Source organism: Equus przewalskii, chromosome 7 (assembly GCF_037783145.1).
Source record: "Equus przewalskii isolate Varuska chromosome 7, EquPr2, whole genome shotgun sequence".
Classification (NCBI taxonomy): Eukaryota; Metazoa; Chordata; class Mammalia; order Perissodactyla; family Equidae; genus Equus; species Equus przewalskii.
In genome coordinates, this window is record NC_091837.1 from 9,010,059 (window position 1) to 9,032,183 (window position 22,125).

Here is a 22,125-nt window from a genome sequence, read left to right on the forward strand (position 1 = left end):
TTAGATTCATCTATCATATATCAAGTACTTGGATTAGTAATACTTATTGCTGGCATGAGACAGGATTTGGCATTAATTTATTCCTTTATTTTTTTCATTAAAAAAAAAATGTAAGTGCCGGGCCAGCCTGGTGCCATAGTGGTTAAGTTTGCACAGTCCACTTCGGTGACTTGGGATTCATGGATTCGGATCCTTGGCACGGACCTACACACTGCTCATCAAGCCAAGCTGTGGCAGCATCCCATATACAAAAACAAAAACAAAAAATAGAGGAAGATTGGCACAGATGTTAGCTCAGGGCCAATCTTCCTCACTAAAAAAAAAGAAAAAAAACGTAAGTGCCCCAAAACATCATTCACATAACTAAGTGGAAGGAAGGCATTTTGTCACAACGTCCTTCAATTGTTTGAACATCTTTTGAGCTAGCAGCCAAGCCACAGAGTGACCCATCATCAAAAATTATTGTATTGAACTCTCAGCTGACAACTCAATTTTGTCTTCCATCAATTTTACTGAAAACAAAGAATTAGAACTAATGGAGTTGGAAAGGGATTTGGTACTCAGTGATGAGGGTCATTTCCTTTCTCAATACCATCACCAGCAGCTAGACTGGTCTATTTGTCTGAAGACCAAGAGTTTTTTCCACCTCAGGGGAATGCACCTTGGGTAGATTAAGCATGGGTGAGAAGAGGGTCTCCCCTTGGCAGAGCGCAAGAATGGGGGACTGCGAAAAAGAGAGGTGGGAAAAAGAATCTGCTCCAGAGGCACCATTCTCAGGCACATGGATCTTGGAAAAGAGATTTATCCATGTAACACACGTGGCTTGGACAGTCTTTGTGTACTGTTAAGGGTACATGCACCTTAGTTCTAAAATCACTATTAACACACCTATTTATTCTAAAAGTGTCTAGGATTAATCATTATGCATACCTTTCCCCTGAATAAGGAAGGAAACTTGGCAGGCATTTATTTCCCTCCTTCTCTCTTTACCTGTGCCGTCTCCCACATTGGAATCACCTAGACTAGCGTTGTCCAATAGAAATATAATGCAAGCCACTTATGTAATTTAAATTCCCGGTATCTAATTAAAAAAAAGAAACAGGTAAAATTAATAAAAAAGTTTAACCAAAATATCAACCATACTACCCTGTCAATGTATCATCTATATAAAACGTGATCAATGAAATATTTTACATTCTTTTCTTCATACTGTCTTCAAATCCAGTGTGTATTCCACACTTGCAGTACATTTTAATTCAGACTAGCCACATTTCAAGTGTTCGATAGCCACACGTAGTTAGTGGCTACTGTATTAAACAGAGCAGTCCTTGAATTTTACTTTCAGGTTGTTAATTGGGGTTTGGTTTGCTTTGTACATTGACATTTATTTAGACTTGATGTGCTTCTCATCACTGTTTCTTACATTTCACAAAGACTAAGAACATTGTATTTCATATATTTTATCACTCTTATCACAAGTGCCTAGTAAGTGCTTGAAAATACTAATGGCATCTGATGCAATAATTATCAGAATAATCTTACAGAGAGGATATGAAACTATTCAAAGGTTTGGACTTGAGGGTTCAAGACTTCATGGATAGCAATCGGCAGTGGGTCAGATTACTGTTTTTGAACATGATTTTAAATGTTTATCAAAAAGATAAAAAGCCTTGAAAACAAAGCTGGGGGAGTCAATTTCAAATTCCATCTCTACTCAATTAACGAGACCAAAATGCAATCTATCGACCTTTTCTCCTCTGCCCCAGCAGCACGTGCTGTCTCCATATGGTTATTCATTTATACCCTGCTGGACTAATAGGGGCCTCATGCATTTTCTTTTTATGCTAAATGATTTAAATTTCTTTCAGTCTCACCGAGATTTCTTCCACAGTGCCAGATATTCTCTTGGCGTTCACAAATGTTAATACGATAAATAAAAGGTTGCATGACAATTACAATGCACTTTTCTCAGAACGTCCTTCAGCTTTCCAAGTTCCTTTAACATAAATGTGTAATTCTCAACCAGTAGGCACTCCAAAGATTTCTCCCAAAAGGTCCCAGAGGCCAGGAGTGAGTCTCCCACCCCGGGAGATACATTAGGACCCAGAAAGCTCAAGGCTGATGAGAGTTAAGAAGGAGGCCCGGCTTCTTTGTCCTGCAAAGTCTCTGACCGCCCCCACCTCCTTTCCAGTCCACAGAAATAGTGTGTGGGAAGGACGCCCCGAGCTGGGCCAGCTCAGTTTAGATTAACAGTCACTGATGTGGCTCTGCCAATTTGGAGGAAGAAAACGCGTTACGGGACTCATGGTCCAGTCTTGGAAATAACAGAAACTGTGCCTCTTTAAAGGACCTGTATATCAAGAGATTTAATTGGTTTAGTTCCATCTTCCATCCTGTTCCCTCCCCACCAAAATATAACTGAAGAGCTAATGTGATTTAATAGTACCGATGAATTACCTAGAAACATTCTATCTTTTCATTTTTTGGGTATCTTCCAACCACCAGCTGGTGAGTTTTACTGATCTTTGCATCGTTAGAACCTAGAACAGCGCTAAACCCAGAGGAAGCAGTAACTACTTATTAAAGAAAGTACTGCTTTGTAATTCCAGGGAACTTAAGTTTTTGTAATTTGCTTTAAGAGAGTGAACATGCCTGCGTGGGGTGTTTTCTCCGTTTTAACATCTGTTTGTCTAAACTGCTCTCTGGCTGCGGGTTGGAGGTCCCTCTTTGGCAAGCGCGGGGCCCGGCATTGCTCAGCAATCGACCGGCAAGAGCCTCGAACTTTCCTGCGCTCGAGGGGGCTGAAGGTAAATCCCGGGACCCCCGATTTTACAAGTGAAATTTTCCTTTCTTGTCACTGAGAAAGAAAAAAAAAAGCAAGCAAGGAAGAAAAGTACGTTTATGCTATAAAGTTTAGAAATGCAAAAATATTGAATTACATCTGTTTCTTCCACTGGGAGCTAACACATCGTTTATTAAGACTTCACCAAGAGCTACACCTAGTTCTAAAAAGCGCGATCTCATTTACTAAAGATTTTTATTTCGCGGAATTTCACCGCAGGCTTCTTTCTAACCCAAGGCCCGATTCGCGCTCCCTCCCGACTTTCCGCGTCACTCGGAGCCCGAGGTGGCGCTGGAGACAAAATGCTGTCCGGCGGAGGTAAAAATCTGCTACTCTCGGTGAAAATTTGTCGGTCTGGAAACCGCTCGGTTTGGAATTAAACTCTGTCGTTCCGGGTGAAAATGCGTCAGTCTCGGGGGAAATCCGGGAGTTGAGGAAACTCCGAACCCAGCTCCAGACCCTTCCTTGCCAGGCCCGGGCCGCCCCCCACCTCCCCGTGGCCCCGCCCCCGCCCCGCGCTGGGGGTCGCCCCCCGGTCGCCTTCTCAGAAAATGCCTGGGCCCCCCCTGCCGGGGACAGCAATCGCCACGCTGGACGACCTGGCCCCGCCCCTGCCGGGCCCGGCGGGCCAATGGGAACCGAGATCGGCTGTGCGTCACGCGGCGCTGGCCAATCGCGGAGGGCCACGATTGTAGAAAGGCTGGGGGTGGCGGGGGCGGCCGGCAGGGCAGCGGCGGCGCGCAATCGCGTAGACAGTCTCTGGCCATGGTGGTGGTGGCAGCCGCGCAGAGCCCGGCCGTCGGGGGCCCCAAAGTGCTGCTTCTGTCCAGCAAGCCTGCCGCCGCCGCCGCCGCCGGATCCCCGGCCGGCCGGGCTCTGCCGCTCATGGTGCCGGGCCAGCAAGGCGCCAGCCCGGAGGAGGCGAGCGGGGGGCCGTCCCAGGCGCGCAAGAGACAGCGCCTCACGCACCTGAGCCCCGAGGAGAAGGCGCTGCGGAGGTGGGCGAGGGTCGAGGCGCGAACCCGGAGGGCGAGAGGCCGGGGTCTAGACCCGATCTGAAACCGGGCCAGGGGGCTGGGGTAACGCTGGGGCGCCCTCGGCCTGGCCGGTCCGGTGCCAGCGTGGCGCGGGGCGGGGCGGGGCAGGAAGCCTGGACTGACCGGATGCACCGCGCCGGGTGAAGTCCAGGGCTACCCAGGCCTTTTGTATTCCCTTCTCTTGTATCTCATTAGAGATGACCAGAGCTGGGTATGCGGGCACCTGAGTTCCAGGCCCCCTTGCTGTGTGCTCACAAAGCCATCGGTCAGCTCCTCCGAACTTGGGTGTAACACGGAGTCGATTAGTCTCTTCTTGGTTTGTCTACTGTTTTGGGGGCCACGGAGCTGAGATGACAGCTATTGAAAGGGCTGTGAGCTCTGTAAGGCTCACTAGTCAAACTCAATCTCTGCGTCCTTAAAGTGGTGTCTGCTTCATGAGGTCGTGGGGGAGACTGAATGAGAAATGCTTAGGACTTAGTCCTCCGTAAATGTGAATTCTTTTATGATCCGTGTGCCTCTTGTGATTTATTAAGTGCCTCCTCCAGCAGACACGGCCCAGCTACCGGGCACTGCCTAGGACCTCAGCACTGGGGCGAAAGGCATCAGCTGTCCCTTATTTGAGTTGGGTTTGGGGAGGGAGGGTTTCTGTCATAATGCTATGGCAGCTTCGTTAGATTTAATCAGTCCAGGTTGGACCCTGTTTGAGGAAGTTGCAGTCAGGAAGCAGTGGGGGAGTTGAAAGGGGAGGAGAAAATTTCTTATGATGCAAGATGGATAATATTTGTGTCCAGCCCCCATGCTGTGGCCAGGGTGGGTGATGCAATAGGAGAGAGAATAAAGCAGGTCTTCAAGCTAGATTGACAGAAGGCAGTATTTTTTTGTTGTTTCATTGAGAGGAGGAGTCTGAAGTATATTTTACGGTTAGTCTACCGTATCCTGTAAATTAAAATGAAAGCACCAGCTGGCTACGTTTTTAAATAAAGGTATAAAGTTTGAGATGACTCAGTGTGGTATATCCTTTCTGTTTTCAGGAAACTGAAAAACAGAGTAGCAGCTCAGACTGCCAGAGACCGAAAAAAAGCTCGAATGAGTGAGCTGGAACAGCAAGTGGTAGATTTGGAAGAAGAGGTAAAAATACTTCAGGCCAAATTCTTATCTTTTATCCGTTGTGTATCTTCCTGTGGTGAATGTTCTGATATTTGCTGCTCATCGCAAGTTGTTTCAGCTCCTTTAGAATACAGTTGACTTTGTAATTAAAAGTTAAACTAATCTAAGTCAGGGTAGATAGGTAGTTGGTTAAGTGGTGAAGCTTGATGAGAGTGGAAGTGATTGACCCTTTAGCATTTGGTGCCAGATCTATCTCAAATTTGCTGAATTACGACATTACGACAAAGTCTATCGAGTTGGCACTATGAAATTAGTGAAAGCAGATAGGAAATCATTGCTTAAACTTGAGACGCTTCCTGGCCTGGCCAAAAGTCCACCAACTGTTCCCTTCCCCTTCTAGGGTCCACGTGTTACCTAATCTTAAATCGTTGTTAGTTATACATCTTGAATGCATCAGGATTATTTCTATGGTTCTTTTTTTTATACATTTTGATTTTATGCTCCATGACTGCCACTTTTCTTATTACCTGCCAGTTCAAGATAGGATTTATTTTTAATATCGTATCTAAATCAAAGCCACAAGTCACCCCTTGCTGAGGTCTGTCTTAGTAGTTGGAGGCATTGTCTTATTTGTGACCCCAAGAAATGGCACTTCTTAAATAGCTTATTTTTATGACCTTGCCTTCTAATACCTACTGTGAACAACTTCATAAGCATAGAGTTTTCCAAAAGGTCAAGGAGAAGCAAAGGAAGCCAATTGCAGTGAATGTTCATCAAGTGGATTCTGAAGTGAAAGAATTAGATGTTTTAATAGCCTCTTATGAACTTTCTTTCAGAACCAAAAACTTCTGCTAGAAAATCAGCTTTTACGCGAGAAAACTCATGGCCTTGTAGTTGAGAACCAAGAGTTAAGACAGCGCCTGGGGATGGATGCTCTGGGTACTGAAGAGGAGGCCGAGACCAAGGTAAGTCACCTTCTTTATTTGGTGCCCTATTTGAGAACTGGTTCTAAGTGACATGACATGACCGATTTCTTTAATGACACATTCATTTTTCAAGTATGCAGTGAATAGTACTAAGTCCTAATAATTAAAATAAGTTACATGGCTCTCTAAGAGCAAACATTAACAAATGGCAACAGCCAACAGGATGTACCATTCCAGCATTAAGAACCAGAATAAGGGGCCGGCCCTGTGGCTAAGTGGTTAAGTTCGCGTGCTCCGCTGTGGCGGCCCAGGGTTTTGCTGGTTTGAATCCTGGGCGCGAGCCTGCCACCGCTCCTCAGGCCATGCTGAGGCAGTGTCCCACATGGCACAACCAGAAGGACCTACAACTAGAATATACAACTATGTACTGGGGGGCTTTGGGGAGAAGAAAAAGAAGAAAAAGATTGGCAACAGATGTTAGCTCAGGGCCAATCTTTAAAAAAAAAAAATTGGAAAAAGAATCAGAATAAGAGAGCCAGTCAAATCTGACGCTAAATGCTACTAAATTATAGTAGTTCTTTAATGAACATGAATGAGTAGAGAAAGGATTCATTGTGATAGTGACAGCTCTCTGACAGTAAGGTGACATATGGGTTTGAATCTATGGACTATGGCAAATTCAATGACAACGCTTAAGTGGTCTAAGATTGACAGTAGGGCAGTTCTACTCTATGAAGGTGATGTTCAGGACAAACAAAAATTACTATCCAAAAAGATTCTGGGTCTGCATTTCACTATAGAACTCTGTTACTTAGGAACATTATTATTAATGAGAATATGATTGAGATATTAAGAATATCGGTCCCGCCGCAGTCTTGCCTTGGGAAGGGAAAATGTTTCATTGCAAAGAAAATCACAATGAAAAGTTAGTCTTGCCTCCCTTTTCTCCTCTCTTCTTGAGGAGGACTCAAGAAAATGGAAATAATAAAGGTAAGGGGAAGATTTCAGCTCTGAAGAATAGCTTGCTAGCTTTCTTGAAAGTCAGGCATCATAGCCGCCGGCATGCATTTCCTCGGGGTCTCTCAGCTTTGGTTTTCCTTCTAGGGGAATGGAGCGAGGCCGGTGAGCGGGTCTGCTGAGTCCGCAGCACTCAGTCTACGTGCGCCTCTGCAGCAGGTGCAGGCCCAGTTGTCACCCCTCCAGAACCTCTCCCCATGGATTCTGACAGTGTGGACTCTTCAGACTCTGAGGTAGAGATTATTTAGATTTACTCAAGTGCGATATAACTAGTTAATTCCATGTTTGATGCCTAACATCCCTAACCAGATAGATGAGGGCAGGAGAAGTTAGTTTTGGTTGGGTTAGAGGTGAACATTGACTGCCTTACTGTTTCCAGGCGATTTAGGACATGGAGTAAAGTGTAGATAGATGGGTCTGGTGGGGCCCGGAGGTCATCCCGGAGCATAAGGATTAATTTTCATTATGGAACCTGGTACTTAAGTGTTCTAGGTAGATTCTCAGGTGCCTTCTCATAGTTGGACTCTGTTTAATTTTTTGCCTTTTGCAGTCTGATATCCTGTTGGGCATTCTGTTCAACTTGGACCCAGTCATGTTCTTCAGATGTCCTTCTCCAGAATCGACCAGCCTGGAGCAACTCCCAGAGGTCTACCCAGAAGGACCCAGTTCCTTACCAGCCTCCCCTTCTCCATCACTGGGGACGTCATCAGCCAAGCTGGAAGCCATTAATGAACTGATTCGTTTTGACCACGTATATACCAAACCCCTAGTCTTAGAGATACCCTCTGAGACAGAGAGCCAAGCTAATGTGGTAGTGAAAATTGAGGAAGCACCCTCCAGCCCCTCAGAGAAAGATCACCCTGAACTCACTGTCTCAGTGAAGGAAGAACTTGTGGAAGATGACTTCATTCCAGAGCTGGGTATCTCAGATCTGCTTTCATCCAGCCACTGCCTGAAGCCATCTTCCTGCCTACTGGATGCTTATAGTGACTGTAGATATGAGGGCTCTTCTTCCCCCTTCAGCGACATGTCCTCTCTGCTTGGTGCAGACCATTCTTGGGAGGACACTTTTGCCAATGAACTGTTTCCCCAGCTGATTAGTGTCTAAGGAGCGATCGAGTACTGTTGCCCTTTTCCTTGACTAATACATTGCCTGGAAGATAGCAGAGAAGCCTGCCTGCTCCATTCAAAAAGCCAAAGTAGAGGGTGTACAGTCCGAGAGAATTCCTCGAAAGTATTTGTCTGTTCAAACCTCATTAGGTCACCCCAAGTATTGGTTTTTGACATTCAACAGTGCAAGGTACTCAGATATACTACTGTAATCGAGAATTAAAGCTTTTGAGGTTGTACCTTTATTTTAGGGCATTAGTTTGCCCTAAAATACTTATGTAAGGGTCACTGGACAAACGTCTCAGACATGGAATTTATGAATGGCCCTTCATCATTCCTTTCCCCTTCTCAGCTTCCCAGGCTCGCCTCCAATTTTAGGTCCTTTAGTTTGCTTCTCCAAGCAGAGAACACCTACCTGAGGGGGCTCCTTTTCCCTCATTTACAGTTCAAGTAAAGATCAAGAATCTTTTACAAAATTATAGAAATTTACTATGTAAATGCTTAATGGAATCTTTCCCTGCTAGTGTAACTTTTGGAAGGTGCTTTCTCCATTTATTTAAAACCTACCCGTGCAATTAAAAAGTGCAATGCAGTGTCTTTGTTCTTTGATTCCTTCTTGGGCCTTAAGTCTTACTGTGCTTGCTCTAGGTGTCTCACTGTTTGCCATGGTAGTGACTTATCCAACTTGAGTAAGCATGCCACTTTTTAGTGACTGAAGGCACTTCCCCCTTAATTAGTACCTCTTTCAATTCCTGGCTGCCGTAAGTGATATAATCTACTCTTGAAGCAGTTTTATATTTCTAACAGTTTCTTCAGCCCAACTGACCAATATCCCACCTAGTAAGTGGCAGAGTTAGAACTCTTAACAAGGGTTTGCTATACCACTTTATGTTAGAGAAGGACATGCCATTAAATACCAAGATTCTCTTGCCATGATTATAGGGATTAAGAGCATTTTCTATCTCAAAACCCCTGGGTTCAATTCTGCCACTGGTTGGCCGAGTAACATTGGACATAGATCACTTATTTCCTCATCTATAAAGGGGCATAATAGTCTTTTTCTCTTAAAGCTTACTGGAGAATTAAAAGATGATGCACTATAAAAACTTAGTATATGCCAGGCACCATCCCCAAGCACTCAGGAGTTAATTATTACCTCCTAATCCACTTTGGAAGGGTTTTAATCTCTTAAAGAGGTATATACACTGTAGAACTGGTTTCAAAAAGAAGGAACCTGTTCAAGAAAAAGTCCTGGGGACATGAATACAACCCCAAAGCTACAGAGACTGGATAACCTCATCATCCTTCATGGTGCATCTTTCCCTTGGGATTCCTCTTAGATGACATTAAAGGGCTTCCCTCATTTATACAAATTATTTCACCTATGCCAGCATTATGCCAATATTTATTAAGACTACCTCTGGGGAGGTCAAAGTGAATGAGTGGACAAATAAGGTGTGATTCAAAGAATCCCAAGCTGCAAGGCAAAGCAGGCTATAATTTCAGCCAAGTACAGGGGACTGTGTTTGGAATGACTGGAGGCACGTCCACAAGCATACCAGGAGGCAAGACAGCCTAAGATACCTGCTTGCTGAAGTCAGAGCCCGATCCTAGTGCTTGGCAATACAAGCTTGCTAAAGCTCTGAGTTTCTGGATCCTAAATGTAAGGACAACCTCCAGCTGTCCCCATGATTAAAAACCTGATCACCTGATTTTCTAGAACTGAAAACTTAAGTGCTGAAAATCTATTTAGGGATTGTATAGACAGCTGTAATTACAGATGTATTTTAACCTCCATCGTAACAGAACAAGCAGCTGGAGATTGAGGCTCAAGTAATTTACATTCAGTGACATCACATGAAAGAGGCAGCTGTACTAACAGGAATAACGAATGGGACAGACATAACCTATAGATGATCAGGGTTTTCATTTCCTGCACAGATGGGTGAGAATTACTCAACACACTGTGCTCAGCCTTGAGAAAACACCTGGTATTCAAGGACATTTTCATATTGAAACACTAAATTGAATGGTTAGAAATAAAAATCCAGACCTTTTTCTGCAAAACCAAGGCAAGATTTCTATTAAATGCAAAAGGCTGTCCATAAATAATATTAAAAGAATCAGATGACAGATGTCTGCACACCATTTCCCTGGGCCTTGGAACACCAACCTATGCGCGTGTCTCCCGGCTTCTCTACTAGGTATGCTTCTCGGGCAGACACAAAGTAGGGAGAGAACTGTAGGCAGAAGGTAATGCTGCCTACTCCAGGAATATTGTATGGCATCAGCTACATTCTAACCACCTAAGAAGTACATCTGTACCCTATTATTCCTAAAGTTCATTAAGGCACACAAAGACTGGCTTGTTTACCCAATAATTATTTGCTGAAAGACAACATCCTTGTCTTGCTGGAGCTGTAGTCTAACACGATATTCTAACTGCATGTAGCTCGTCTCTAAAATGCCACTGGTAAAATATTTGAACCAAATCTATATACACAAAACTATATACCCTCAAGGAGTTTAGCATTACATTGCCTGAACACTGGATTGTAGATTATTTCAATGAAATCTAAATTACATTTTAGGTATTGCTGCAAAAAGACCGTAAAACCACTGGTCAAGCAGGAAGAACACTGGGCCTGCTGAGTTGAGTTATAACATTAAGTTATCACTATCTACTTAGGCTTTAGTTTCCAAACCTGTAAAATAAAGAAATTAGACAGCTTTGAGCTGTGATTTCCAAATTTTGGTGAAAAACAAAGCAATATCCTGAATCTTCTGTAATTGCAACCCAAACTTAACTCCACCTGCCCACAAATCAGGGATCCACATTTAAGAAACAATGGTTGTAAATATGCAGGCAATACTGCCACCCAGTGACCTGTCAACTCTTAAGGAATGACCATGTAACTGAACCTCATGGAATCTCCCTATTTCCTATTTTTAAAGGTCCCAAATCTGTAAAAAAAAAAAAAAAAAAAAAACCAAAAAACAAAACAACAAGACAACTGTGAACTTTCTATACCATTTCCAACTCCCTATTTGAACATTTTTGAAGACTCAGCCACCACTGCCATCTGAATACTGGCAATCAATCACCACTGCCAATCAGTGCTGTTGACTGACAACAGCAGTGAATTGCTAAGTGAGAGTGGAAAGCATTCTGTGGGTTTTAGAATTGCAAAACATAGTCTGCCTATTTTGGAAATAACTAATTCATTTATGAAACTTACTTTTAACCCAACATAATCATCTCTTCAGAATAAATTTAAGCCTTTCACAGATATGAATGCTGCTTCAAATACAATTTGGAAGAAAGCAAAGCAGTAGTTGATTTCATTTACTTAAGTGCAGGGATACAAATCTATCAAAAAGTCCAAAACACAAGTTTTATTGAAAACAATAAAATACAGAAACACCGGATTCTCATTGTAAAATAAAATTGACATCTTCCAAAACTTTCCTAGTACTGCACCCTTCTTGTCACTATTAGAAAAACAAAACCAAGTTCCAGATCCAAAATAATTAATGAAGCTGCTGATAAACAATCATTCATGGTTCTAGCTCCCGCACTAGTTATTTTTCTAAATTTTATATTTGCACCTTTTCAAGAATGAGTAGCAGCTGTTTTTTTTTTTTAGTTGACTGATTAATATTTGTGAGAACCGGACTTACTTTCTTCATATTAATGAAAAAAAACCACACACACCCTACTCAAACTCAGAGAAAATATACATTTGTTCATTAAAGCTCACCTGCTTTAGATAATTTTTTCTCTTCACACATTAGCATACTAAGCCAATGTTTGATCCATGCTGTAAAAGCTGTACAAAATGAAAAGACCTGTTAATTCCCGAGGGAAACCTTAAGGCAAAAGCAAAAGCCTTACGCTACAAAAGAAACACAAAGCCAAGGCCTGGGGACTGTGGAGAAGGCTCAGATGATTAAGCACCACAAGGATGAAGACAATTTTTGTACAAACAGATGCAAGAAGATAAAGTTTAAAAAGGAGCATTAGACATCTATTTTCCTGCAGAAATAATTATGTCAGATAATTTGACTCCTGAAACAAGTCTGTTTGGATTTTACTGGCCGGAATCTTGATTCTTTCCCATATTTACCAGCGGTATCAGAGCCTTGTTTGGGGGCTCTTCTTTCCTCCTCCTCATCGTACAGACCTTTGATCAGAGGCCTGCTCCACAATTACTATAGAAGACAATCAGTGTGCTTGGGTCCTTCTTTGGAAAGCTGTCACCTCCCCTTCTGCCCTAACACTGGGACTAACTCCAAATTCCGGGCAGTCACTTCATGTTTTTGAGTTGTACCAGAATAAATTTTTCAGCATGGAGATTTCTTTAAGGCTAGAAACTTTACAAGTTGGTCCCATTAAACAATAACCTAAAGGCAGGAGTTTTTCAAACGGCATGAATCAAACACTTGCACACTTCAACAGAAGACAGTTTACATTCATCTCTAAATCTGAGATTAAGAAACTATTAGCTGGTTTCCAACTGGTTTCAATACTGGTTTGAAGTTCGAATAATTTTACTGTGTAGACATTAAATATTTTGTTTAAATATTAAACATTAAATCATTTCCTGACTATCCAGACAGAAATAGAGAAAGCAGGAACAACAGGCAAGAGAAGAAACAGTCCAATTAACAGACTTGTAACTTCTATGCCATCTGTAACAAGAGGAGGGATTTCAGCACAGGTTTCAAAAATGCCTAGGAGCTGGTTTCTAAAAAGTCACCTGTACTTGGCATAAACCATTTTTTCCTACACAAGATATTGTATTCCTACAAAGAGGAAAGAAACTCAGAAAACAAAACAAGAAGAACTAGGGTGGTCTCCTGTTGTGTGATGAATGAGTGTTTAACAGTGTTACCCTATTACACTCATTTAATTAGTTATAGTGGATATTCTGTAGCACTAAAGGAACTGTCATTTTACTTTGCACTACTGAGTCCTTGCCACACAGAAGAGCTCTTCCTGAGAAATAAAAAGTTCAATCCTGGTTATCCCCAAAGGACATCTTGAGCCTGGTTTAGGTCACCAAGACAAAGACTTCCTGCTAGCAAAAGGCTATTCTCAGCTACTAACTTTTAGGCTTACTGCACAAAAGTTGAAGCACCAGGAAAATTGGCCATTTCAGTAAATCTCAATATCATTTGCCCATATATTCTCAGTTAATTATTCAGTCATTGTTTTCTAAACTAACATTAAAAAATGTTACTGAAAAATAACTGGGCTTACCAATTACGCAAGGGAAACCAAGGAGCAACAGTAGCACAAGGCAAAAAAGCCTTGAAGGAAAAACCTTTTCTCTGTAGTCTCATTGCATTTTTGGGGACAAAGAAGTGAGTCACAATGCTACTGGCTATTTAATCAATATAGCTACCCTGAACTGACAACTAATATACACATTTCAGAACCTCCGTTAAATTTCTTAGCAATAGGCTCAAGCTACCACTTTCTTCCCTCCTTCTCCCCAACCATAGTCACCACTGTAAACAGAGCTTCTATCTACAGAAGCAGCTGTGACTCAAGAGGCAGGGCACAGTCGTCGGAGGAGCAACCTTTCACCCTAATGCATCTTTTTCAACCCAAGTGTCTGAATGTTCCCCAAGTGTCTGAATGGTTTAGACAATGTAACAGATGACTTGAGCCACCCTGACACACACAGCTTCTAGACTTGCCTTTGCAGACCGTAATCTCACGTTCCTTTAACAAGCCCCCTACAAAACTGCTTTTCCGTTGAGACAAGCTTCCTTGGCAAAAAGCTGAATTCAAGAAATGGCTACCCAAGATGAGAGTCCCACCCCAAATCACAGGTGGAGATATTATTACACCCGTTTCATAAAATTTTCAAGTCCCTATATTATACAAATAGGCTCACGACTAAACACATGAGCCTTCTAAAATCTGACAACTTTAGTGTAGAAACTGGTTTCTAGAGTTCCATTTCTTCTTCTGTGCAAGCAGCTGTCTCCACACTATCGTAAACAGGCATCCCTGTTTGCCGAGGTTCCAAGAACAGTTCAGTTCTCTGAGGGAAGGCAGCGCCAGCAGCTGCACGCTCAGTCTGGCTCTCTCCTGTGTAGTTCTTAGCACTGGAGGATGGCTTTGGCTTGTCAGAAAGGAGTTCAGGAAGAGGTTTCCAGAGCACAAGCTCCATGGAAGGACGGCTCCTAAGACATAAAATATAGATTTTTATCAAAAATTTTAGGATATGAAAATAAGAGGTTGAAAAGCTGATGTCTGCTACCTAATATATAGAGTTAAGAACTGACAGCATCAAAAGAGATTTATGATAATCCAAATTAATCTTTAGAAAGGTCACTCAAATACATAAAATCTTACAGTTCTGCACCTTTTTTTAACCAAACCAACTGGTTGTATCGATGCTGTGATTAAAAGTAAGATACACATCCAATGTGAAAAATAGAGGCCCTTAATTTAACACTATTTTTTAAAATTGTGGTTCCTACTAGGAGATGTGGGCTACTATCTTGTACTAAAGCATTATAAATGAAAATGAAACACTGGACAAACACATTAAAAGGGTCTCAGTATGCTTTCTGCTTACTATAGCTATGAAGTATAATGCTTTTTTCAGTAAGCCAAAACGATTATGTCGCCAATGTCTATGCCTGCCCCTGAGCCCTCCCCCATCTAGGGATGGTTTGATTATTTCTGGGACCCAAAGGCAAGTAAGGCAAAATAAAACACAATGAAGAATACCTCCCAAAGGCTTGCTTCTGGAAAATGACCAAGACCAGAAAAGTGCTATGTTTTAGGCTGGAGGACAATGTGACCTGCCTACTCTTGGCTAAACAATATACCCACCCTCAGGGCTGGATAGTTAATTATAAACTCAAGTTAGGGGGCTAAGGCAAAACCTCTGTGATCGCATGACAAGCAGCAGCTAAAGCCACTCTGGCAAAAGGCAATAATGCCTCATCTACCTGGCATGATTGGGACTGGTGTCCTAGGAGAATTTTTCAGATATGAGACACACTAAGTACTAAGTCTAAGCCTTTCTAGGCAACACCTAAATGGCCCTTTATAACTTGCCTACTTTTTTACACAGCAGATAATGATGACTTGAGATCATCTAGACACAAGGACTAAAAGAATTACAGGGCTATCATTAGTTCTCAATTAATAGGCCCCAGGCTGCTTTGCTTTTTTTTTAGGTTCTTAAGTTTCCTTTCCAGTTTTCTCTCTTGTCCTCACACTAGACTATCACTACTTGCTACTACGAATTTGTTTGTTCTGTTCTCACTTGCTGTGTCTGTGTATCTACTCTGATGATCTAGGAAAGCAGATAACTGAGCTCATTAAGTTGTGTCTAAATTAAGAGCAAAAGGACTCTGAGAGCTAAACGCCTGAAGGGCTATACATTATGAGCCGAGAGTATGAGCTCTGGTTTGTGGCCTCTGTAACAACTATTTCGATTGCTGGGAGAGTTCTGTTTGCTTGTTTCCTGGGTCTCAATAGTGCTCCTGGACAACTGAGAAAGCCAGGTAAACAAGAGGTTTTGAAATGTGGTTCCTATAGCCCGTCACCAGAGTTTAAGAGAATGGGCTTAGACATCCCATTCCTAAATATGAGACTATAGTGCATTTCAGGACTTCAAAAGCATCCAGGGGTAAGCAGGCAAGGCAGCCACTACTGCGTATGTCAAACTCCTGCTTGCACAGCATTTTGCTCACCTGCAGTGAACTAAGAAAAGGTCTGTCTCCATCCTGGGCTAACACAAAACCTACTGTGCTTTCACTTGGTTGGTGATCAGGAGATGAAGAGATGGTTAGGATAGGACAGGTAATGGCTAGAGACATTGAGTTTTCCCTCCAAGATCAACCAGGAACCAAAACTTACATGGACTCAATCATTTTCTTTGTAAAAACTTCATCAAATTCCCTCTTCAAACCTGTTTTCATGGTATCAGAAAGGACAAGACTGGGGAGATGGTTAATATTTCTGTCAGCTTCAACTTCTTCATCTTCGTCAATTATCCTAAATAAAGACAGCAAAAGCAGAGAAAGAAAAATTATTTAGTCAAGCTACTATATAGTCTAGTAATGGGACAAAATTTAAAAAATAAAAAAGATGGGCCAGCCCCGTGGCTGAGTGGTTGAGTTCGTGGGCTCTGCTTCGGAGGCCCGGGGTTTTGCTGGTGCGGATCCTGGGCGCGGACATGGCACTGCTCATCAAGCCGTGCTGAGGCGGCGTCCCACATGGCACAACCAGAAGGACATACAACTAGAATATACAACTATGTACTGGGGGATTTGGGGGAGAAGAAAAAGAAAGAAATAAAAAAGATAAAAGCAACAGATGCTACAGGAAAAGATCAAGTAAAATATGAGGCCATACCTGAGTGAAAAAAGTACATCCAGGAGTTATTCAACATTTAACAAAATAGTTTTACATTATATGCAATTAAATTTGAAGAATGTGTCCCTGAAAACTCCCATAAACCAAAATTCAGTATCCAGAGATAGTAAAAATATTTAGTACAGTTTTACGAGAAGAGCTTACTTTAACATTTAATGTGTGCATTTTGAGTTCCCTGATCTTCAAAGTGAGAGGATGAGGATCAAAGTATTACCAAATGATGACTTAGATGAGCTTCAAAGAGTAGAGACGTTACAGGAGAAAGCAATCAGTCAGCTACGTACACTGCCCATTTACCTGTCCTCAATTTCCTGAAGCCTCCTTCGGGCAACTTCACACTGTGGTTCTCCGGTTGTCTGATCCATTTCTTCACAAATAGCATCTAACATGCCAGGCGCAGAAAGGCCACCAGTGCACGGATCTACTCCTTGGCCCTCTACGTCCTGATGCGCACAAAGAATCCAGTCATTAGGACCAGCACAGAGCCCTGCTTCAGTTAGCCTTTTCTTTCTCACTGGACAACTGGAAAAAAAAAATTTCAATGAAAATCCTAATATAAATGAAATATATATCATCCCTATTTCTAAACAAATTCTCACATAAAAAACCCTCTAATTTTTGACAGTCTGTGTTTAGAAGATAGAAGATCAAGTATTTTCTTTTCTCTCATTCTTAACAGCCTCCCTGAGATGTTTTCTTCTACTGCTCTTGGCCAAATTAGGCTGCACCTGCAAGATTCTGCCTTTCTAGTTGAGAAGCATTCAATGTGGGAACTTAAGGTCATTCCTATTTATTTGGGTCTAGACAGGTCAAGCAGGAAGAAAACAAAAATCACAAAGCAGCAATTCAGTGCCAGCCACGTTTCGTCACACTGCTGCTGCTCCATCAAACTGGGCATACGGGGTGGGTGGCCTGCAGGCATTCTATGTTCTCTTATGGCAAAACAGATGCCTCACTAGGTCTCTTCCAAGTACTACAAGGTGCAAATGATACTGCTGATTTCTTGGTCCTTCCCAAAAGTGTCAGACTGTCACTTGGCTCTATGAGTCTCCGATGAATAATGGGCTACACTTTCCTCCTACTATGCAACATAAACCATCTTTAATTCCTAGAAAAATTTATATTTCATAGAGACCTTAGAGTTCATCAAATACAATTTCTTTGTTTTGCAGATTAGAAACTAGGATCTAGAAAAGCTAAAGTGCCCCTCCAAAGTGTCACAGAGTAGAGCTGCATGTTGGACACCAGACCCCAGAGCTCCTGAATCCTACCTCTATGCCATTTTCACTAAAACCTCCAGCCTCCTTACGGAAGTTCAACTGTTCAAGCTCTTGCCATGAGCTAGGATCTGCAAGCACTATGACATGCCCAGTTTAGTTGAACGCTATCTGAAGCAAGTTAAATAGACAATTGGCTCTGTTTCATTTAAGCATATAGACCAAAAGTACTTTATTGCCTGGGCATCAGCAAGTGACTCTCAAAACCAGAACACAGCTCTGCAACCAAAAAAATTCATTAATGGCTACAATAGGTTCTGATTCTCTAAAGTGAGGGTCAAAGGAAGCGGGATGCGTTTTATAAGGAGAAATTTCTATTCCATGTTAAGACTATGAAAATCAACATTAAAGTCTGGCAATCTGACAAGTAAATATGCTCTCTTTAACTTAGATTTTTGATTGGAATCAACTATTAAATCATGTTTAGTTTATAATTAGCTTTAATTTGTACGTATTAAGAATGTCTAGCTGTACATCAAATATTTCTGCAATATTTTCATAGTTTTAAAAGTATGTAATGTTTGGAAAGCAGAAGAAAAAGTTATACACAGAAGAAACCAGCTAAGAAAAAGCAGAAATAAATCTAGAGGGGAACAGGTAATTTCCTAGCACATCTAACAATTCAACTGAGTGTAAGAGCTGGGTTCTGATCTCTGACCTCCAACATGATTTGGACTAAATTATTTCATGCTTGTAGGTCTATTTTGCAAATAATTAGAAATCAATGATGATTAAGTTCCAAAGAAGATGTGATATAAAAGACTTCAGAGTACTGATAAGAGCTATGGAAGTGGCAGCTGGGCAGCACACATCCAAATGTCAAGTCCCTCATCCTCCCAGGGCTTCAATCTCTCCATCTGTAAATTAAAGGTGGTTAACTAAGCCAATAGTTTTTACACTTCAAAGTTTTTATTTTTAACACTGGAACTCTTTATTCAATAATCTCTTAAAGGGAACCCCAAAAGATAATAGCAGAGGTCCCTGGGTATCCACAGCAATCCCAAGGTAATAACACATTATCTGGTCCAGTGGTTTTTAAACTAAGGCAACTTTCAAATCTACTGTCTTCCTAGTCTATGTATCAACAAGGTTAGAAAATCCAAAGTTTCTGCTGGCCAAAAAAAAATCATACACAAAGTTAAAAGACAAATGCCAAATTTTGGGAAAACATTTGTAACACACATAATAAACTGATTTCCTTATTAAAGATTTCTTATAGATTAACAAGATCAATAAGCCAATAAAAAACTTGCAGAAACATGAATGATTCACACACAATTAAACACAAATGACCTAAATGAAAAGACGTTCAACATCACTTATAATTTACAAAATACAAATTAAAAGTGATCTAATTTCTTTTTAACTATAAAATCCTATGCTCATAAAAGTATAAACAATTTAATGAACAGTTACAAAACAAACATCCATGAAAATAACTTTCAAGATCGAGACTGGTGCCAGCATCCCCAAATGATACTCTATTCCCTCCTCCCTACAGGTAAACGCTGTCTTCTATGGATATTTTTTTTTCAAAAACATGCTATCATGCATGCAGACATGCATCCTTACACAATGTTTAGTTTTGTCTGGTTTTGAACCTTATATTTAGGGAATTATACTATCTACGTTCTTGTGATGTTTCTTTTGCTCTTCTTATAAGACACATCCATGTTGCTAGGTGTAATTCACTTTTTTTCTTTTTGCTGAATAGAACTCCACTGTATGATCTTGTAATTTACTTTATCCATTTTACCATTAAGGGACATTTGGGCTGTTTCCAGTCGTGAGTATTATGAGCAAGGATGCTATGAACTTCCTTGCACGTGTCTCCTGATGTGCATGTGTCCACACTCAGGAGGGGAAGTGGTGGGCAAAAAGAGTATGCGTGCCTTCACATTATTAGATAATGCCAAACTGTTTCCCAAAGCGCTTGTACCAGTTTACGTTCTCAGCTATAGCATGTGAGTTGCTGCTGCTCTGTGACAGCTCCAATATCTGGTAGTAGAGTGAGGAGCTCATTGTGGCTTTAATATGCATTTCCCTACAAGACTGATGAGGTCGAACATCTTTTTATCTGCCTGATCATTTGGAAATCCTCTTCAGGGAATCCTTTCACTCCTTTTTCTCAACAGACTGCCTATCTATGAGACGCAACTTTTTACCTATCAGATGAGTCAAAAAGTTTGAAAATACAGTTCTGGTAAGGTGTAGAAACAGGCACTCCCACTGTTAAAAGAAGTATAAAGTGGCAAAACTCTTGTTCAAAATTTAAAATGCATGCACTCTGTACAACCAGAGGCACTCACAACTAGAACAGACAACTGCGGACTGGGGGCTTTGGGGAAAAGGAGGAAAAAACAAACAAATAAATAAAATGCATACACTTTTAAGACCCAACAATTCCCCATCTAAGACTCCACACTCACCTACTTGTAAGTAAATACAAAGAACTTAAAAAGAATGGTCACAGTTAGTAACGGCAAAAGATTAGAAATAACTTAGAAATCCATCAATAGCAGACCGGTTAATTATCTATGCCTAGGCTTCCAACGGAATTCCATCCAACAATTGAAAAAAAAAAAAAAAAATTAGGCAGAACTCGATGTGCCCGAACGCAACAAGCTCCAGGAGTAAAATGAAAGATCAACGTGTTGCAGTGGAAACAGTATCTTCCTACAAACGTAAAAAACCAGAGGAATATACAGCTATCCGCTGGCAGGTTTTCTGGTTATCTTCCAAAGGGGAAACGGCAAAGAGGGCACAGGCGTAGACCGGGGAGAGCGGTGAGCACGGACTGGGACGATTTTCAATGTCTCCTTTCGCACATTTGGACGTCTTCTCCCTCGCGCATGTAATAATATTCACGCGGCTCAAAACGCAAACATTACAATCGGTCACAGAGCGAAAAGTTCCCCTCTGCCCTGCCAGCCACCCAGCTACTTTCTCTAAAAGGCAACAACGGTCTCACTCCCTGTGCCTCCCTTCGGGGCCACCTGTTTCACCCTCCCACTTACAACAAGGAGGTGGGGATACGAAATAGGCTAACCGAAGGGACCATAAAGTGAATCAATGGCACCTGAAACTTACTCATCGTCTTCCTCCTGCTCTCGCTTGTGTTTCTTTTTGCAGCGACCCGAAACACTGTTGAGACAGACAGACAGGCAGTCAAGGGAGAGACAGGGGGCTCGCGCTCTCAGCATCCCCTCTTTCTTGCTCCAACACGCTTGCCCACCCCACACGTCCTAGCTGTCCCTGTCCTTGCCGAGGGGGCTGGACACTCAAGTCACACGGCCAGCCGGGCGCGCGCTGGGTGGTCCTGACCTCACTGGAGCCTGAAGTCCACACTTCTCATTCGTCACGGGAGCGGGAGGAGGACCCGGGGGCACCAGCGGAGGGAAAGGCGTTCGGGGCCGGCGCCGCGCTCAGCGCTCGTTCCCACGACCTCACCCGCAGGACCCGCGCTGTCCCACTTCGCGCAGGAGGAAACTGAGCGACCGAGGGGCAGCGGCCGCGCCGCGGGGACGTGCGGCTCCGCGGGGTCCGGAGCGGACTCGGGCGCCCTGGAGTTGGCGTCTCTGGGGATCAGTTTCCTCCTCCGCACGCTGCGCCCGGGGCTCGGGAGGAGGGAGGGGAACCAGCCCGCCCGCGCCCGCCCGGGGGCTCACCGTCCGCGCGCCGTGCCCCCGCCGGGGCTGCTCGGGGCGGCGCGGGGTCCCGGCCGCGGCACCAGCTCGGCGCCGTCCGCCCCCGGCGGGAAGGCCCGGCCCGAGAAAGCCGGCGGCGGCTGCAGGAAGTCCGAGCTGCCACTCAGGGGGAGGCCGCTGAAGGGCCGGCCGAGTGCGGCCATGGCCGGGGAAACGAGGAGACTGCGCCCGCGGCCCCGGCCGCCCGCGTCCCCAGGCCCAGCAGCTGTGGCCACAGCGACTGCCGACAGGCACCCGCCTCCGAGCCCGCTCTCGACCCCACGTCACGCCTTCTAGAACCCTCCACCCCGGGCCGCCCAGGGGCACGCCGGGATTTGTTGTGTGTGGAGAGCCGCTGCCGCGAGGGATGCCGGGAATTGCAGTCCTTGCAGACTACAAACAAGATGGCTGCCTCGGCTTGGCCGTTGGGCTGTGAGGATGGCTCTGGTGGGCCTAGAGCATAAGCCAGGGTCGAATCCTCAGTTTGCAAGTTACGTAACCTCTGTACCTCACTTTTCTCAGTAGTAAAACCTGTCTTCATAGAGTTTATGGGAGAAGTCAATGAATCAAAACATCTAGAGTCTTTAGAACATTGCTTGGCACGCACTACACACTCATTAAATATCAACTATTAATTCCTTCCATGTTTTAATGTAAGTGAAGTTGGTGAATGCTTAGAGGGAACAGCACCGAGGATCAGTGAAAACCTCAGA

At 43.1% G+C, this 22,125-nt stretch overlaps 2 protein-coding genes across 2 annotated transcripts; one reads left to right on the forward strand and one right to left on the reverse strand.

Annotated features, from left to right (window-relative positions):
- Positions 1 to 3,560: 3,560 nt before the first annotated feature.
- Positions 3,561 to 8,631, forward strand: XBP1 (X-box binding protein 1). Its single transcript, XM_008524990.2, is given in 6 exon segments — positions 3,561 to 3,840; positions 4,911 to 5,007; positions 5,823 to 5,951; positions 7,017 to 7,052; positions 7,055 to 7,162; positions 7,480 to 8,631. Coding segments are annotated over 6 exon segments (1,161 nt in total). The 5' UTR covers positions 3,561 to 3,607; the 3' UTR covers positions 8,038 to 8,631.
- A 2,784-nt stretch (positions 8,632 to 11,415) lies between these two features.
- CCDC117 (coiled-coil domain containing 117) lies at positions 11,416 to 21,739 on the reverse strand. The gene is made up of 5 exons (XM_070628694.1): positions 21,395 to 21,739; positions 20,817 to 20,870; positions 16,747 to 16,971; positions 15,931 to 16,068; positions 11,416 to 14,237 (listed from the first exon to the last, which is right to left on the reverse strand). The coding sequence occupies exons 1-5, from the start codon at positions 21,574 to 21,576 to the stop codon at positions 14,000 to 14,002; spliced, it is 837 nt and encodes a 278-aa protein (XP_070484795.1). The 5' UTR covers positions 21,577 to 21,739; the 3' UTR covers positions 11,416 to 13,999.
- Positions 21,740 to 22,125: the final 386 nt, after the last annotated feature.

Bases quoted from the DNA above. Each gene is read 5' to 3' on its own strand.
- CCDC117 (XM_070628694.1), bottom strand. From the start codon at position 21,576: ATGGCCGCACTCGGCCGGCCCTTCAGCGGCCTCCCCCTGAGTGGCAGC. The intron at 16,972-20,816 runs GTAAGTTTCAGG...TTTTTTTTCCAG, and splicing joins GAGCAGGAGGAAGACGATGA to TTGTCCAGTGAGAAAGAAAA. The intron at 14,238-15,930 runs GTAAGTTTTGGT...TTTATGTCTTAG, and splicing joins AAGAAAATGATTGAGTCCAT to GAGCCGTCCTTCCATGGAGC.